At 41.7% G+C, this 19,695-nt stretch overlaps 1 protein-coding gene across 1 annotated transcript in view; it reads left to right on the top strand.

The window, feature by feature from the left end:
* Nucleotides 1–19,695, top strand: part of ptpn4a (protein tyrosine phosphatase non-receptor type 4a) — a 45,324-nt gene that overhangs the window by 12,207 nt on the left and 13,422 nt on the right. Inside the window, exons 2-11 of the mRNA XM_030785907.1 lie at nt 4,841–4,995; nt 9,314–9,421; nt 10,480–10,522; nt 10,694–10,772; nt 11,222–11,266; nt 11,441–11,493; nt 14,280–14,400; nt 15,174–15,261; nt 16,780–16,868; nt 18,327–18,390. Of these exons, the coding sequence (XP_030641767.1) occupies nt 4,858–4,995; nt 9,314–9,421; nt 10,480–10,522; nt 10,694–10,772; nt 11,222–11,266; nt 11,441–11,493; nt 14,280–14,400; nt 15,174–15,261; nt 16,780–16,868; nt 18,327–18,390 (828 nt within the window). The 5' untranslated portion in view covers nt 4,841–4,857. The remainder of the gene's footprint in view (nt 1–4,840; nt 4,996–9,313; nt 9,422–10,479; nt 10,523–10,693; nt 10,773–11,221; nt 11,267–11,440; nt 11,494–14,279; nt 14,401–15,173; nt 15,262–16,779; nt 16,869–18,326; nt 18,391–19,695) is intronic.

The following is a 19,695-nucleotide window of genomic DNA, read 5'->3' as shown; positions in this document are numbered from 1 at the left end:
GACACATGTCTTGAATGGGGGGGTACGCAGCCTCATGACCAGCTTTGTTTTTGTCAATTCCCTTTTATGCTTTCTGAGAAATTAGGCTACTTCAAAATTAAATAAACATATCCATAAACAGAAGTGGGACATCCTGTTTGATTATCACAATGATTTGATTCCAAACATGCTTGACAGTTTTTAGAGCCTCCAGACATTCATGCCAAGACCATTACCCTGGACAGAGTGAAGGGAAATCTGATACTGCTTGGGAATCTTTCATGTGTGATATGTCACAGAAGTGTGGTCGCAGAATCAGGTATTAACATGTAATACATGCAGCTACTACTGACCTGATAGTCTCTCACCAAGGGTAGATAATAAATAATGAATATCCAGGAAAAGGCTAGACCTTATACGAGACCATAGCTTCTTCTATTACCCCTAGAAATGCGTTTGAGCGGCTGCTACGGTGGCCCCCGGGGCATCATCCAATCTCCTAATGAAGAGAGTGTGATTCACTCACTGAGTATCGATCTCTCTGTGGTAGTCTTTCATTCACGGGAGCTGTGGAGTTCTGGATAGCGTTTAGCCTAGACCTTTGCGTGAGGGCCAGCCTATTGCAAATGTATAAAGACTAACACAAGTGGAGCGGTGGTAACTGCAGGAGGTCCCGGGCGCACCTGGCCTCCCCACAGTGGCAGCTGCTGGGCAGGAATGTGCAAGGTTGAGGGCAACATGGGTGGAAATTCGCAGCGTGATCAGAACATGACCCCTTAACATTTAAACTTGCTACTGTAAGCAGAAATGAAAATAACTGGAATGTGCAGCTTTCGTCAAAAGATTGTTTCTGTTAAGTTACGGATCAGCTAAGGAGAAACAGAACGTTTTGCTTAATTTTCCCCTTCTAAAGAAGAAATAGAATAACCAACACACAAAATACTTGAATGAATAAACGGCCCTCAAAATATTCAAATTTCAGTTAATCTTTGACATGCCCAGCCTGTATGTCTTGTTAAAAAGTCTTGTGTTTTGTGTTTTGTGTTAATTAGTTTAAAATGATCATGAAAAAACAGAAATGTCACCATTTCAGATTTAGCTCTGCCAGTGCTTGAATGCTTCACTGTATGCATCCAAGAAAGTTGACATTTTGGGTTTTGATGCAAAAATAGTCTTTTAATTTCCTTGCCATTGTTGACCTTTCTCTGTCAACATTATATTGTGACGTTAGGTTAATTTTGAGATAAGCATTTTGTGCACTGTTCACCATGAACAAAACATATAAGGTTCAATACATGCTGTTTGAATGTCCATAGAGTCAATTATCGGATCCACATCTCTGAAGAATATGTTGAACTTTCGACATCAACGCGTTCGAAAAAAAGATGGTGTGAGCTGCTCTCATTTTTCATCACGCTAATACTCCGCTGCAGCTGCTAACAGTCATCTGGGTTCTGTGCTGAAAACTGTGCTTTTGTTCCCTGTCTGTATACATAAATGTGAACGTCAGTTCAGAGACACCCCGTGGTCGACATGGTCTGATGTGTCCAAAAAAAAAAAAAGGAAAAAAACAACCCCCAAAAAAAGGACAACAAACATCAGGACCATTTCAGATGAACGAGTGGATGAATACGTTTGCTGCGACGTGTGAGAAAATGTGCTGTTTCCGTGCAGTGGCTTCGCCAGGCGCGGCCACAGGAAATAAACGTGTAAAGGTCACGGTCAGAGGGATAGGTCTGTTGTGCGTGGGCACCAGGGCTCTGTGGTCACCACCACACACACTAACCCTTGTGCAGCTCCGTCGTCATGCTCAGAATACATTAAAAGCTGTGTGGAACCCCCTCCGTTGTAAAATTGTAAGTTAAGACTGTTGTGTTGTGCTCCCTTTGGGGCTTGCTGGCTGCTCAGCTGTAAGTTTGCCATTTGTACACAGGGTTCAGTGAGCAAGAACACATGGAAAATCAAGAACACAGACACTGACATGTGATTCAGGCCTCTAAACATTCTTTGAGAGAGCAGGAATGTCTAAAAGACTTAATGAGGACATTTAGCCGTTTTCTAGAGACATTTCTAAAGCAAATGCTGTGGTTTACTGTTATATTTATTATATTTATTATATATTTATATTTATAATATTTATTCTAATGCTCATGGCTCAGCGGTAAGAATATATGCTCCGCAAAATGAAAGGAAAACAGAAGCGGAAATCTCAGAAGTCATCGCATTATTTTAAGCGTTTAATAATAGTCATCTGAGCTTCTCATATCCAATGTCAGGCTGTGAAATCCCTTGAAAGACAGTAATTAGTAGTTTGACAGGTTCACCAAAAAGAAACAAAGAGATCTTAAATGGATGAGTGCACGTAACAGGAAGCATTTATTCTCTCCTCTGCAGTTCTCATCGATGTTATTCATTCTTAAACTAATGTCTGTCTTATTTCTGGTCAACCTGAATAGCCTTTTGAGGTTGACCAGACTTGTTCATGAGTAGACAGAAAAGATTAGTCAGTTGATTTTTTTTTTGTCTTTGTTCATGTTGTAGAAGAATATGATTTGCCCATGACTTTACGCCTTTATAGAGAGAGAGAGAGAGAGAGAAAAAAAAACCTTGTCTCTTGTCAGATGCTGTAGAAATAACCTCTTCCTGGTAATCTGTCCACATTTCTGTTTCAGTGACTGAAAGGTGTTTTTAATGTTTACTCATACCTGACTTTATGCTTCAGGCGGTGTTGTATGGGCTTTTATATGAGATCTGTGAATTCACTTCAACCCAAAAAAAAAAAAAAACAGTTTCACACAGCAGCCTCCCCCACAGCATTTATTAGCACGGGGTTTTTTTTTTTCTCCCCATCCATTCTGTGACAGCCTCACAATGGGTGGTGTCCCTGTCTTCAAAAGGAGTTCAAAGTTCAGATGCTACCATGGTTCCCCTCCCACTCCTCAGGCAACCTTTCCTGTTCCCTCCATATACGTTTTTGACACTCATTGATCTTTATGTAGCTTCCAGCTATCTCACGCCGTTGTGTTATGTCGTCCGCGCTCGTGTTCAGAGGATGACCGATGTGTAGTTATGAGGGCTGCACCTCTTTCTCTCCTCACGCGTACGCTGCCGCTCTGCAGTTTCACTCTGCCGGTGACCTTGCTTTTACAACACGACAGGAAATCTCCGGTTTCTCTCGCTGTCTACGGTAGCTGGCATGTGGGGCCATGAAGTGCTACTCAGTTGTGCTCGTCTTTTTTTTTTTTTTTGGCTCAAGAACTGCATGAAGAAATTTTTTGGAGTATTATTTATTAATTTATTCACGTTTTATTGCCTGTGGTTGTGTCCGCAGTGTTTAACATGGTGTATTTTATAATGCACTGTAGTTCACGGCATGTTTATTGTTACAGTCTTGTAAGCGACTTTTTGATCGTTGATTAGAATTGTTGCCACTGCTTCTTACATGTTGTTGTTTTTTTTGGGGGGGGGGTGGGCATTTACAATCTGCACACTGTGTTTGAAGAGTCCTTGTATGTGCAGACAGTGGCAGTAATTACCCAAATGTCCTGAATGGTTTACCATTGGTCTTTAAGCTTCTCCTCAGGGCCCCCTTGTCCTGCACATTTTTTTCTTGTCAGCCCTGCACTGCCATACCTAATTTCACTGATCAACTAATCATCGGGCCCTTAATTAGCTCAATCAGCTGGGATAACCAAGGGCTAAAATAAAGATGCACAGGAATGGGGAGCCCTGAGGAACAAATTGAAAATGAGTGGATTATACGAATTATATGCAGGAAACCTGCTCTTATCCCAGCAGTGTGAGATTGGACATCTCTCTGGTGAAGTTTGCATTAGAAGTTGAGATCTGAGAGCTTTTCAGTAGAGGATGCCATAGTAGAGAATGCCATAGTAAAGGGCAAGGCATTATGGCTTTATGAATTTTCAGTATGAAGTATTGTTAAAAGGAAGCTACTTCCATGTTAAAACATGCAGGAGGAAAAATCATTGGTGTTGGAATTAATTGCAGGTCTTAGTATGATGTCATCCAAAATCTCAACATTTGAGCAGTTCAGTTTGTAGTCTCTCACTAAATTGCCCCTAGGTATGAATGTGTGTGTGAGTGTGTTTGTGTGTCTGCCCTGCGGTGGGCTGGCGACCTGTCCATAGTCTTTCCCCACCTTTCGCCCTATGAGCACTGGGATAGGCTTCAGCACCATCCACGACCCTAACTAGGGATAATGAGTGAGAGTGAGTGAGTTTGTAGTCTCTGTATTTATTTAGTCTTGTATTGCCTTTGTAGTCAGTCAGAAAGGGCAACAGCTTCATCACCCCATGTACTGCATGTCATGTGTGGCCTTTTTTCTATTTAACGCAAAGAATAACGCTGAATGGAGTACTTTAGTGATTAAAGCTGTAGAATAACGGTTAAGGAAAGAAAAGCGTCCATGGCGTTTCTTTGTGGGGTTATGGTTGTTAAAATACTATCTGTTTATCTCCCTTTCTATCTGTCTATCTATCTGTTTGTCTAATCTGTGTATCTATCTAATCTGTCCTTCTATCTATTCATTTATTTTGAAGTGAAGTGAATCTAACGGTCGTTTAGCATGTGTCAGGAATACTGATATACTGATTGTGATATACATTCAGATCCTTCATTTTCAGTGATGCCCTCAACACTGAACTCATATTTGTGACAGTGATATATTTAACTCAAACCTGAGATGCAAACAGAGTTTTTCAAATCCTACTTGTGGAATGCAGGAGTTCACACTGGTTGTTGCTGCGGAGCAGTGTTGAAGCTGTGGTATAATTATACTGTCGTAGGTAGCAATCAGATCTGAATGTTTTCATTGTCCACTTGTTCATCTTTTTTGCTACAGACTCTGGTTGGACCGTAATGACCGCACGCTTCCGGTTGCCTGCTGGCAGATCCTACAATGTCCGGGCGTCGGAGCTGGCACGTGACAGACAGCACACCGAGGTGGTCTGCAACGTTTTTCTCCTGGATAACACTGTCCAGGCTTTCAAGGTTAATGTAAGTACCCTGGTTTACACAGACATTATCTGCCTCTTCTTGTAACACTCAATACTTCATGACCTCTTTCCTAAAAAACCTTTTGCAAGCCGAGCGCGTGGTCTGTTTCACAATGTCATCTTTTTGATTTGAACTTTGCACGGCAATTTGGTCAGATATACCACACTGTGCGGCCGAATTACAACTCATCCATGGGAATCCACCCCCAACTCCCCCATTTCCCACTCCTCACCCCCCACTTAAGCACCCAGCCAAGCTTACCGTTGCCATGTCAACAACTATTATTTTAGAGCTGGGTCTGTCACCCTGTTTGCTGAGTCCCTGAGTGATCCATGGTGCCTCCTGTATTGGCCACAAGCACCAGTCTGATTCCATTGGTGATGGCTGAGGTGGATGGGGGTACGGTTGCTCACGGCTGCATACCTCACATTCCAGTAGAGTGAGGAGCCTGATGGGCTGTTACCCTCTGTCAAGTAGCTACTTGCTTGCGAGGCTTCGTACTCCTAAGGAAAATACATCTACAAGCCAGGAAGCAGAGGGTGTTAATCTTCGGCACTGAATCACCGTGTTGTCATAAAACATAAGGATTGCAACATCTGTATTTTCGTATTCCGTCATGAAAGGATGTAACACGGTTTCAGATTTCAACATTTTGGATAGTTTTGTTGTAAATGAAAGCCAAGCTGAAACATTTCACGGTCTCAGCCATCCTTTAAAAAAAGAAAAAAAAAAAAATCTAGCGGTACATCTGTTCCAAACACAGTGTGTCAGGAGGAAATGAATGTTTGACTATGAGGTTTCAAGGTCAGATTGTAGTCCGATATTCATCCGTTGAAAAGCAGAAAAATGTAAAAGAACGGGTCCTAAGATATTAAAAGAGAAACAATAAAGATTGGTGCTTGGTGCATATAGGGATTATGTAGCGTTGAGTCCTTTTAACCACTCATGTGCAGGGTTGCCCACGCAGTCCCCGAAATCTCCAAGCAGATCTTAATCTGCCACGCATCATAGCAGATAATAACTCTGCATTGAAGTCCGGGTGGTGTCTCGTGTTTGCTCGGTTTCCTGGCTACAACCACTGCTCATAAAACAATCAGTTAATCAAGGCTTCCTTACTGCTTCTCGTGTCCTTGTATTACATCGTAGCCTACATTTTCAGGGCAAATCAGTTCTCAAATGATAAGAGAGGTTATAGAATGTATAGACGATCAAGTTTGCTTTCTTCCTCTCTAGCATTCAAATTGGCTGATGCAACCCTCAGTGTGACCTAGATACCCCAGGAGCATGCCCGTGGAGAATGGAAACACAAGCACTAATAGTTTAGAGAGGGACACCGGGGGGGGGATTGCTTGTTGGTGTAACCGACAAGGCTGCATAAACATTTACATTTTGTTTGGGTGCCTGGGAGTTAGTTACGTCTGGAATGATCAATGCAAAAACAACAGAGCTAGGCATACCTGTAAGAGCAGGGAGACTTCTATACTAGGATTGATGTCTTTACTGGCAAATTTTTGAAAAAAGCAAAGTGTATTAAGTGTTTAAAGCATCTTATCCCCTCAAAGTATTGTCTGTTCCTAGGCAATGGGCGATATATTGAGAGGAACATTACATCAAATTCATTTGGTCAAGTTTAGTTAAACTATTACGCACACACACACACACACACACACAAACAAACATATAACCTTTCAGTGCCCTTAAAAAAAAAAGCATGCATATCTCTACAATAACAATACACATGAAGATTTTTTTTTTTTGACTCAAGTGTGTGTGTGTGTGTGTGTGTGTGTGTGTGTGTGTCAGAGCCCCTGCTTCAGAACCTTGTCTTGAGGGAACCCTCAGAGCCTCCGTGTCTGCCTGGAGATGTGAAAGACAAGCTGTCTCACGTCTGCTTGCATTTCTGTCATACCACAGCCCAGCCAACCCCCCCCCCCCCCCCTCCTTTCCTCCCCTTTCCTCTTCTCTCCTTTACGTGTGGTGCCCATTTATCTCACTGCATTAGTGTTACACTCCAGTAGCATTAAAGCTCTTACCAAACTTTATAAGATTAAGATTTATAAGATTTGAAAGATAAAACCTCCCTGAGGTCAGGTTTCTAATGCTGTGCATTGAAACACTCATACATGTATGCACACACTCACTCATTCCTCTGTTCACTCCTCTTCTGTCTTTGATGATGGAGATTAATGTTAGCACCACGCTGTTCGGATGTCAGTCACTACTTTTTTTCATTTGGAGGTATGTGCTCGCTGATTTAGAGCCTGTGTGTGTGTGTGTTTTTTGTTTTTTTTTGTTATTGTACTAGTTTGTTGTTGTTCCGCGGGGGTTTTTAGCCTTACACGTGAGCCTTACAACTCAGCCACTTCATGGAGTTTCTGTAAAAATGTTAAATAACATCTGTCAACGTGTCTGCGCGTGCAAAAAAGCACTCACTTGTTTTTGTCTTTTCTTTCATGTATCCTCAGCTCATGTAAATAGTGTATGATTTGTTTTTCCTTCATTGCTTACTTTTTCTCACTTAGACTAACAATTTTGGAGAGCCGAAAAAGTGAGCTTTTGCTGAGAGCTTGTGTATATATATAAAGAAAGAAAGGGCCAGACATAAACATGTTACACTACACTGTCTTCATTCTACAATGGAAACCTGTCATTTCTGTTGCGGAAAACCACTTCAGACACATCTGTCCAAAAGAGAAAGACACACGCATGCGTATACTCACACACACACACACACACGCACAACGCAGTAAATCTACACATCCCTTCTGTACAGATACATTAGGAATCACCATGTGAAAATGCAGGTCAGCAGGAAAGTTGTGCGGAGAGTTGAGGACAGAGAATGCCACCGAAGGCTTCCAGTCCCAGGACTGAGGATAGGCCTGTATTCCACAGAGCTTTCCCATGATTGGAGGATCAAAGGAAACATTTGGAGGGGAGTGTCTCGGTATCTGTTTTGATTATCTCATATGTAGATAGGTGGATTAGGCAAAAAATGAAAACAAAACAAAAACAAAAAAAATCCTGCAAAGCTTCCCAGAATGGCATCCCAGAAGTAGAGTTGCATAGTAAACACGTTTCGTTTTTGATTTTGTTTAGAATTCCTGGGTTTCGTTTTTTAAGCAACTACAGTAAGCTGAAAAAATGTTTTACTACTTTTTAGTAGGAAGCATTTCCTGATGTTTTAATCCCTAAAGCTGAGTGCAAGTGCAGTATCCGCTATGTCTTGCGCATCATCATAATAATCGGGTGAATGTAGAGATTTGTTTGACAAAATAGTAGCTAGTTTTTAATAGGGGTATTTCAAATGTTCTGTCCTGTGTTTGTGCAGACTTCGATCTTTCAGTTTGAGTGGGAGGAGTGCATCGGTCACACCAGTGAAATTTTATTTTTTCCTTTGTTATTTTTTTTTTCTTTTGGGATGATGCCAACATGACATATGATCTTGAAGATCTGTTGTCAGGGTCTTCTTCTTATCCATGTCTTGTTTGCTTTGACTGTGCCTGTAGAATGATGGGGTTTAGGGAGGGGGTGAGAGCTTGACTGAGCCTTAATGCAGTTAATGTGGCAGCGGCTCGTGTGTCTTCTCACTGTCAGGGCGCGTTTCGCGCCTCCACAGAGGTGTGAGACCTTCGCCCGTTCTCTCGAGATCGAGCTGTCACTCATTTTGCGCTGATGCAGCTGTTCTTTTTTTTTTTTTTTCTCTTTTTTTTTTCTCTCTTTTTTTTTTCCCGCTCTGTGTCAGCTGTGTGTCTGTACATTGGTGTGCATGTGTGTTCATCTCACAGAGTCCTCTACACAGGGTTTTAGAGTGTGTGTCTTGAGTTTGCCAGGCAGTGTGTGTCATGAGTATGTGAACCGTGTGTCCATGGACAGGTTCCAGTCCGGAGGGTTGCAAAGAGTGTGTGTGTGTGTGTATGGTCTAGTGCACCGAGTAAATTGCTCACAGAGTGTTTCTCACGGGATCCATGGCAGCGTGGAGAAAGTGCTTGCCTGGCACTCTTTGGGCAGTAAAAACATGGGCTGTGACTTGACTCTGCCACCAAGGCACCGTAACAGATCTGACAGCCGATAAAACTTGTCCCAAACATCTCAGTGAAACAAGCTCCCACAGAGCCTGCAGCTCAACCAGCGATCCTGCCGCTCTCCGTCTCTCCTGTTCTCCTTTTGTCCTCCAGCTGTTTCCCCATCCTTTCTACCCCTTTATCTTTCTTTGACCACTCATTTTTTTTATCTGACTCACTGACTTTTGTCTCTCTCCCTCTGTCTCTCTCTCTCTCTCTCTCTCTCTCTCTCTCTCTCTCTTTCTATTGTACAGAAACACGATCAAGGACAGGTCCTGCTGGATGTAGTCTTTAAGCACCTGGAGCTGACTGAGAGAGATTATTTTGGGCTGCATCTGGCTGACGATTCCTCTGACAGTCCGGTGAGTTTACTGGTCAAACTCGCACAGACGTGCGTAGTGACTTGGCCAGAGCATGCATCAAATCCCACTTGACACATGCTGTAATGTGTCTCTCATAGCACTGATTAAAATGCCTGTGTGCATGAAGTACAATGAGGACAAAGCCACTGAAATACTAAAAACAAATCCTATTCTTATTTTGTATGATCTCTTGAAGTAGAGTTTTGAATTCAGTGAATAATGTGGTAAAGACAGCTAAATAATTTATCTGAAAGTTGTCTGGAAATGAATGTTACACAGAATCCTTTCATTGTAATGAATTATTCTTTTGTTTGTGCTACTACATGAAAAAGTAAGATTAAAAAAAAAAAGATGTAATAGGTGGGGCTAAGATGACATGGTTGTGAAGTTGATGGTGAGATTAACACTCTGCACTGACAGATAGCACTCTGTTTCAGTACCCTGTCATTACTCTTATACTGCACAGCCTGGGAGCGTGATTCAACACACATGCATGTTGTTTCATATTAACCACAGGTCAGACGAGGCGTTACTTATACTCTCTGACCTCGCAGCTGTCTGTAAACCGTGCGCTATTGTTTGATTTTGCTGTTGTGGGTGGGGATCTGTCCCATTGGTTAAACGTTTTGTTTAAATAGATCTATGTATTTCATTTTTATAGTTTTCAAGAAGTGACACTTAACGACAATGACGTCGATATCTGAGAATTAACAACAAGGCAAAGCTAAACGGTGATATAGTTTTGCAATGCACATAAGCAAAGACCGCAGCGCACATAAAGAACATATTGCTCATCCAAGTGGCCAGTGTATGTCTTTGTTTCACTGGATTCTGCTTCGTCCCTCTGGAAACTGGTTCAAAGCGAGAGAGAGTCCACTTTGCTTTGAACAGTTAAAGTTTCTTTGTATTGTGTGATAGCTGATTAGCTCACTCTGCCCTCCTCTTTGCTGTTGAACACAAGCCTAGTGAATTATTGAGTGGTTTTTAGGATCTGTTGGCCTGTTGCCTTGTTATTGAGTTTTGTTTTTTTTCCTCCCTATCTCATCAATATTTTACAGAGGTGGTTGGATCCAAACAAACCCATCAGGAAGCAATTAAAAAGTGAGTGAATTTAAACAAGACTTTAATCTACACGTTTGATTAATGCAAGCCATTGATCCATACTCCCAACCACTCTCACACACACACACACACACACACACACACACATATTTACACCACAGTCATTTATCTGTATTGTCAGTACATTAACTGAATTGCTGGTCTTTTTAGGAGGATCTCCTCATCATTTGAACTTCCGGGTGAAGTTTTTTGTGAGCGACCCCAATAAACTTCAGGAAGAATACACCAGGTAAGGGCAAAGCTCTTGGATCTGCAGCATGGCGAATTTACTCAAACACGGTCTTTGTGAGAAGACTTGAAATTAGTCACTGTCACCTCTGAGTTGGTATGCTTTTCTCGACAATGTTAGCAGCTTTAAATATCTGATAATGTTATCAAAAATCCCTCACTTTTGACATAGTGATCCTCAGTGTATTTTTAAGATTTAAGGTTAGCATATCTCTGCATGTTAATGGAACCAACTGTCTGTAGCACAGAAGATTGAGAATTGGTTAGACCACCCACTAACTGAAGACACTGTAGCTGCAAAAGACTCTACACCTTAACACTGAATCTAGAAGTCTGTTTCAGTGCTTGACCGTGGCATTGATTTTATGTAGACTTCAGTCCATGAGGAAGATGAGACATCGTCTTCATCATTTTGAGGTTTCAACCCCCCTCCCCTCTTTCTCTCTATAGGTACCTGTATTTTCTTCAAATCAAGCAGGACATACTGAGTGGAAGGTGAGTTAACCTCCCCCATTGCTGTTGTGTGATCCTTTGGAAATGTGCATGTAATTTAGCACATGGCACAAAACACTTGACCTCAGGGAATGAGCCACACTGTCAGTATAGTCAGCAATGTTTTACTGATGAGCCATTGTGGATTAATGACACATGTAATGCGTCTCCCTTTAGACTACCCTGTCCGCACAATACTGCCGCGCTTCTCGCATCATATGCTGTTCAATGTAAGTAGAATTTCTCTTTACCATCAAAGAATGCACTCATACCAGCATTGGTGTTACTCAAGCGTTTATGAAATGTTTTTATTGTTTGTAATGGCTGTTCTGGATGAACTGTCTATCCTGAGTGGTTGTAAGGTCAATGAAGTTCAGTCACCGGAGAATGCTTTTAAATCATTACTGATTGCTGGATTGGTTACATAGTTCAACATACATATTATCTTCTTATGCAAAACTGTTGGCACAACAAGTGATAGATAGGTGACAGATATCTTTACTAGTCATTCTTTGGATTACTTATTTTTGGCTAGAGAGAATCTGTTTCACACAGAACCGATTTTTACCTGGAAAAAAAAGATTTGTGCTCTCTTTAGTTGTGTGCGAATCAAAGAACGGTGTTTGACTGATTTGAAAACGAACAGGACTCCAGATCTCCTGAACTGAATTTGAGGAATCCTGTCTTTTATGTTCTACTTCTTCACTTTGTGTGCGTTTTTACTGTATTGAAAAGATTTTTTTTTTTTAATCTTTTTAGAACAAAGGTTTGTTTCTGCTTACTGGCCTCTGCTGCCACATCATAACTTCTCATCATTTCCAGAATTCATTCTTTGTGATCTTGTTTGTCTAACATTTATAATGTCAAATCCAATTTGTCCTGGTGTTCACAATGAAACAAAACATTTTCAGTGAAGCTTGAAATCGCTTTTAATCTGCTCTCTGTTTCAGCAATATTGATAGCAATTTAGATGGGCCTCAGTAATATAATTAGAAATGTCATTCCCTCCATCTTTGTCCCTGATTGATTCTTATCTATGAATTTATTGTGAGAGTCAAGCTGGCCTTAAGCCAAATATACATGCCAGAGCACAGAATGCATTCCCCCCTCTTAGGCCCTAGAGCAACATTATTTGAAACAGAAGCTGTGCGATGCTATGGTCCAATAACATATTTAGTCACTCTTTCTGCAGAAGACCTAATATATGAGGTTTGTGGCTACTGTATGTGACGCTGAGTGGCTACATCTGCCACAATCAAAAAATTCATAGCCACAGTTCAATCAAATCGAAACTGCTATGGTGCTAAATATAAAACTGGTTGTCATAAAATGTGGCGCTAACATTATCCGCTACAGACGTAAATGGATTTTTATTCATCTTGCTATTTTTTTTTTCCCCTATCTTTTTATTTCTTTTTTTTTTTCCAGTTGTTTATGTAATTGTTCTTTATTGGGCAGTACCTGCTTTTAGTATTGTCTCCCTTTTTTTTGTTGCATGGCAGCCGTCATAACGTTAGACCTTGAAAGAAACAGCAAAGAGTAATGCAATATACATCAAAGGGGTGCACCAAAGAGCGTATCATACCTAATATGATATAAAAGCATACCAGGGCATTGTGACACAGGAAATCTGAGCAGACAGCCTCAGCTCCTCAGCCTTAGGGCTGTGTGTACCAACCTCTCGTCGTCACGTTGACCTTAATAATGATGACTCCCGACAGACTGACGGGGTGAACACATTTTGTCCTCCCTTGCTGGAGAGCACGAGACTCTCCAGGGCTTTTTACAGCAGTTTGGACTCTATGTGGGTCAGAGGGGAACTGAACCAGCTGGCTAATTTCCAACACATATCTTTTTCTCCCCAGATAATTCTTTGTTTCTTATTATTTTTTACATATATGTATGTATATGTATATATATATATATATATACATACGTTGGTGTTCTGTCACAGTTTACAAGGACGGATATTCGTGCTTTTTGTGTGTTTAGGTTTCTTTTGACTATAGGCTATATCATAGGAGTCAGGGAAGTGTTGTAGTTACATACGTTGCTTGAACTGCATGTGAATCAATTTGTATATCTTAGAATAGGTCTTTGAAGGTCTTTATACTAAGAGTGAAGTTTAAAGCCTGAAAGGTTTATCAGAGTTGTGTAGTTTCTCTTAAGCCTGCCATGTTCTTGTAATTGTGATCAGACGTGTGCTGAGAATGAAATGGTGGTCTTTTCAGTGTATAAGGGGAATTTACTATTGATTCTTGGTAGGTCTCTACGTCAGTATGGTCATGGACCACTGGCCAAGAGGCATGTTCGAATGAACCAATGCTATTTTCTGCTCTGTCATTAGCACCTCATTCAAATGGATCCAGTGTTCCCGCTCGGGACCGTGACAGAGTAGGTTCTAAGAACAGTCCCGATTTGATAAATGCAGAATTCTGCTGCCATTAAAACAGTCCAATTTATCATTGAATTTATGGTGAATATCTTATGGATGTTTCTATTTTGGCGCATTGCATCCTCAAAGGCTTTACTTTTTTCTTTAAAATTTCCAAAAAATTAAATATTGGACTGAAAACACCAGGTGTTGACAGTGGTGAATGTGCACAGCCTATGAGAACATTCCTCTTTGTGATGTGCTTTCCTTTACATGGTCATAGTGTGTGCCAGGTATTGAATATTATACATGTTCTTTACTGTTTTTTACGTGTAGTTATGTGTTGTCTGTGGTTCAGGTATAATAAGCTTGTATAAAGGTCCTGAGGCGTCTAAGGTGTCTTAGTAGTGTTACTCTCTCTGCAATGAACTCTGATATCATAATGTGTTTATTTATGTTTTAGAACCGGTAGAGAATTATGTAGGCTATATGTAACCACTATTATCATTAGGTTATATTTTCTTTGAAGAAACTACAACTTTGTGATGCATATTTCATCATTACCATATACTCATATACATGCATAAGCTTCACCCATACTCAATTACCATCACTAATGGTCTGTTATTTTGTGGCGTGTAGCCGAACTCGGAGACTACAGTGAGTCGGAGAACCCTCCTGGCTATCTCTCCGAATACTGCTTCATCCCCAACCCACCCCAGGGATTTGACAAAGAGGTCGCCAAATATCACCAGCAACACGGGTAAGCCTGCCAAGCCACACGGGTCCCTATCATCATGACCAGCAATGCCACAGAATGAGATATTCTGTGTATGTCTAGTTTGTAGGATTCAAGGTTCAAATAGAGCCCTAACTGTGATACATTGACCAGGAGTCCCACAGAAACAGACACACTCCCCTAAGGAGGCATAAGGATGGGGACCTGTAATCCTTTTCGCTATGCGACATATTGTCAGTCTGCAGTTTGAGTGCTTGTGAATAGAACCCTCTGTCAAGGGTGCTACTCCAGTTGACAGTATGTGTGGTGAAAGGACCCACAGACTCAAATTCAGGCTCCTCTTCTCACACACTGATTCTTAGAGGTACACAGTTGGGAAGTGAGCGCACATACTTTTTTTAAAGCTGCACGCATTTTAATGTCGCATGAGTCAGGACTGTATAACATTGTATGCTTTCCTGGTACGCACACACACACACGCGCACACACACACACGCATACATGCACACACTTTTGCCACCATACACCTGCGTTTCCTTGCATGCTCTTTTGTGGTCTAATTAGAGCAAGGTACTCATTGTTCCCTTGACGTCAGCAGTTCCATGTCACGCAGTCGTGGGCTGGCTGTCTGTACGTTTACAAGAAAACTGATCACCATTTCCCTTACCTGTCTGTTTTTACAGACTTAGTCTCTCATCTCAGTATGTCTTCCTTCCTTTTACCCACCTTTTACTCTCCTCCTAATCTACCCCCCCCCCCCCCCCCCCTCTCTCTCTCTCTCTCTTCACATGTTACAGTGGACTGACTCCAGCCCAGTCAGAGTTTAATTACCTAAACACAGCACGGACATTGGAGCTTTATGGAGTGGAATTGCACTATGCAAGGGTAAGTGCACTCTTCCCAGTCTCAGAGAAGTACACTGTCCATCATAACCACTCTTTTTGCTTTGCATGAGCAAAACTAACTGGTTCCATCTCCTCCAGCCACAGACATACACACCTCATGCACCTCAAGTCTTACAAGGTCCTAACACAGCCTGCAATGATTAAACATGCCACAGTTCTACAGCGCCTGTCTTTTCATCTGGCTCTTTAATGGTCTAGCCTGAATGTACCATATTGGCTAAGCTTTTTCTCCCAAGTTAAGCAGAAGACCGGTAGTGAGAGGGGAGTAGTACCACCGGGCTTTCTCTTAAACTGATTAGTATTTAGAGCTCAGAACCTGTACTTATCAAATACATCAAACAAAAACGTCCATTGTCTTGAAAGCTGAAGCTTTCAGAAGCGTGATTTTGACCAGAATGTGCTATAGAAAGGTTTTTATTAACAGTAAAGAATGAATAAAAGGCATGGGTGTAGTCGGAGATGACAGAATGACATGCATGCATGCTGTGTGTTCAATGCAGCACATGTATGTTCAGTGTGCTCTCCTTATTGAATCATCCTGCACAGCTTTCTTTCCAGCTGAATGCCTGGTTTGAAACATGGTGGAGTGACGGAGCTCTGACATATGGAGCCTCCTTTGTGTGTGGAGGCAGTAGTATCAGGGCACTGAAGCGTCAGAGAGCCTAGCGTGTGTGTGTGTGTGTGTGTGTGTGTGTGTGTGTGTGTGTGTGTGTTTGTGCACGCGTGTATGTGTGTGTGTTACATGCGGAATCTCATTTGTGCGAGGTGGCATTTGAGTCAGGGCATACTCCTGTCAGAGGGCCTTTAGTGAGGACCGTTTTTGTTGTATATTGAGGGAGGCAGAGATTCTCTTCCTGCTGAGAGTATCACACTCTTCTGGTCACAGACACTGGAGCGAGGAGAAAGATCTTGGTCCATGTGTGTGAGTGAGTGTGGTGTGCACACGCGTGTGTGTTAAGGGAGTCTGAGACATTTAAGTTCTGTTTTGACATGTCAGAAAGAAATGTATACATAATTGTGTTCAGGGCTAGGGAGTGGGGGGTGTTGGTCATAGTGTGTGTGTGTTTTGCTGGGACTGCATTTTTCAATTTTTTGGGTCATGGGCCAGTCAGATTTCAGATATAACCAGAGGACATTAATTTATACATCATAGTAATTAGAGTGAGGTTTTTGGCCTGGTCGAGATGGATGCATTTCGAAGGCAAAACTGAAAACTAAGACCAAACACAGTCATATTGAATAACAAATCCAAATATCAGACATTTTTAAAAGCATTTTAATAAACTGTCATGCATTTTTGCATATGTTCCCTAGTAATTATGCACCGCACATCCAGTGTGATTATTTTCATTAGGGATAAACCAGTTTAATATAGCTAGTTGTTTAAAAAGGCACTTCTCTATTAGTGACAATAATGCTCTTTAGCAAGTGGACTTGCTTCAGTTGTTTTGTGATCAGTGATTGTCAGTGATGTCTTACCCTTCTATCTTTGTTCTAGGATCAAAGCAACACTGAAATTTTAATTGGGGTGATGTCGGCCGGAATAGTCATTTACAAGAACAGGGTACGAATCAACTACTTTCCATGGTAAGTAAATGCTCCAAAATAGAATTTTTTTCAAAGAAATTTAGGCCAATAAAAGACATATTGAATTTGTTTGTGTCTGTGTGTGTGTCTGTGTGTGTGTGTGTCTGTGTGTGTGTCTGTGTGTGTGTCTGTGTGTGTGTCTGTGTGTGTGTCTGTGTGTGTGTTTGTGTGTGTGTCTGTGTAAATGAAGGTCATGTACAAAAGTAACATTTGTAAAATAGGATGTTATCAAGCACATATTTGAAGGTAGCATAGGTTATGTACGTTGTTTCCTTTTGCTGTCGCAGATTTTTTTTTTTTTTTTGCCGTTATTTAGACATTGTCATTATAGACATGAAAACATACCATTCAGAAATGCTTACTTGATATGTCTCTTAAATATGTATTTTCCTGGAATGGAGTATACCTTTCCAAGACCACCTATCTAATCCACTGTAATCCACAGCATTTCATCATACTGAACACAGTATTGGTACATGTAGGCCTCCCTATGTACAAAGCCCGTCGTTTGTGGAACTTGGCCCATGATCTTTGGGGTTTGATGTTTCTGCTGTGAACACTCATTGTTTTGGCCAGAAGCTCCTTGATTGATATAATTCGTTAATATTCAGCACAGTGTTTTGGGCTCAACCCCAAAATGGCGAGGGACGGGGATAGCGACACCCAAATCCTTGCCAGAAGACAGTTAATCCCCCACCCACCCCACCCCCCTGCTGTTTCCTGACAACACACTCCCAGTTCTTGAGAGGCAGCTGCCTCTGTAGCGTGTAGCCCAGGCATCCACCATTAAAATAGATGTGCAGTTACTTTCCAGTTCAACTAAATTTAGCTGAGAGAAGGGTACTGACTATGTCCTCAGAGCGCAACCCGCCTCCAGGGTGATTACTAGCGTTTATCGATTACCATGTCACTCGTCTAGGCAATCGAGAGACATTGATTATGACAAAGAGAGTGAGCTTCATGGCATGGACTGTGTGCGTGTGTGTGCGCGCGTTTGTATGTATCTGTATGTGTGTGTTAGTGTTTTTCTGTGGCGTGAACATTCTCCTTTCAGTGTCTGTATGTCTTTTACTCACTGATGAATGAACCAGAGCTTGGCATGCATGAGTCATGTATGTGTATCTGTGTGTGTCACCGTGTTTGATTTTTTTTTTTCTTTTCACGTGACATTGTTACTGCGTATGGTTACGTGTGTTTTTGTGGGCAAATGTTTGTGCATGATTGTGTGTGTGTGTGTGTGAGATGATAATGTGGGGTATTTTTAACTCTACTGTGAGTCATGCTTTAGTAGGAGTCTGTGGAGCTTGGGGGAGGGGGGTAAAATAGGTCAGGAGACATTTAGAAATCATTAGTGGCTCTGATTCTGTTCTTGTCACGTTTGTTAGAGACTCAATATTGCCGCAATAGTAACACATTTATTTATTTATTTATTTATTTATTGGTCTTTCTCTGTTTCAGGTTAAAGATTGTGAAAATATCCTTTAAATGCAAACAGTTCTTTGTTCAGCTGAGGAGAGAAGTGGTAGGTATTACTTTCCTGTTCCATATGGTCGTCTCACTTTCATTATAAATTTGAACTCCAAGCTTTAGGAGGTATATTAAAAGTGTGCATTCAGAGAAAGCTAAATATTGATTTTCTGTCACTGTATAATTCTACTGAGCTGAAATACCAGCACTCATCTGCATTCTCTTTGCCTACTGATGACCATTTGAATACAGAAAAAGATCCAGTGGTACCATGTCAGCCATTAAGTTGACCATGAATAATAATCTGCATTAACGAAGTGCTTAAGCAGAGTATCTGTATCAAATGAACAGGCCACATTGCTTCCATATCATGGCTGATCTTTGGTTATGTGTATTGCTGTGTGTGTAATTAGCACCCTGCTGGTATGGCACAGACAGTAGAATCTTTGCTGCTTATTAATTATGAGCAATAGATAATGCATTTTGCTTGAGTGGAAATCGTACGTGATTTGAAATCAAGAATCATGTTTGGTGCCGGAGGCCTTCAGTACACCCCCCCCCCCCAACACACACACACACACACACACACACACACACACACACTGGTACGGGGTTTCCACGGCTACAGCCCCCTTTTGCTAGAGACCTGAAAGCACCCAGGCCGCTTGAATAATGTAGGGGGTCTTTCAGAGGCAGTTATACTAAAAGCAGAACTCAATAGTGTCATGATCCATAATTCATGCCCAGATGGCTCAACGCGGCTGAGTAAGCCTGATTGGGTCGGCAGCGGGCACTGGCTTGGGTCGCAGACCCGCAATTTATGGAGCCAAAAACAGAGCAGTAAATGCATTTCCACCCCTCACCCTCCAACCCCTCCCATTTCCACTCCCTTCTGCAGTCTCCAGTGAGCAATGAAGCCTCAAAGACTCCAGTTTTAGTGTAAATAGGTCTCGCAAGAGCAAAGCCCTCTACCGACTACCGCCCGCTCCAAATGGAGGCCCGTGTGGAGGAAAGAATGGAGCAGATATGAAAGAGAAGCTTTTGGAAGAGGGAGTAGGCATGCAGTGAACAGCAGAGAAGAAAGACTCAGATGAGAAGAGAGAAGATGTTCATATAAGAAAGAAAACACAAGACTGAGTAAAAGATTAAACAAACCCTCAAAGAGACACATCAACTCAGTTTCTGTTTCCAAGCACTGACACCTGTTTCTCACTCAGCTCATGCCCAGTGATTGACCTGAATGCAGCAAGTATCCTTTGGGGATTGGGCTGATCTTAAGGAATCTGTTGTAACAGGGTGCCTCTGGGGTGTTCCTTGCCCGTTGGTTGACCTGGTAGATCATACCAGCCTAACTCCTCCA

This window comes from Chanos chanos, chromosome 10 (assembly GCF_902362185.1).
Source record: "Chanos chanos chromosome 10, fChaCha1.1, whole genome shotgun sequence".
Taxonomy (NCBI): Eukaryota; Metazoa; Chordata; class Actinopteri; order Gonorynchiformes; family Chanidae; genus Chanos; species Chanos chanos.
The sequence above is the reverse complement of the archived record's forward strand: the minus strand, read 5'-3'. Positions and strand labels throughout refer to the sequence as shown.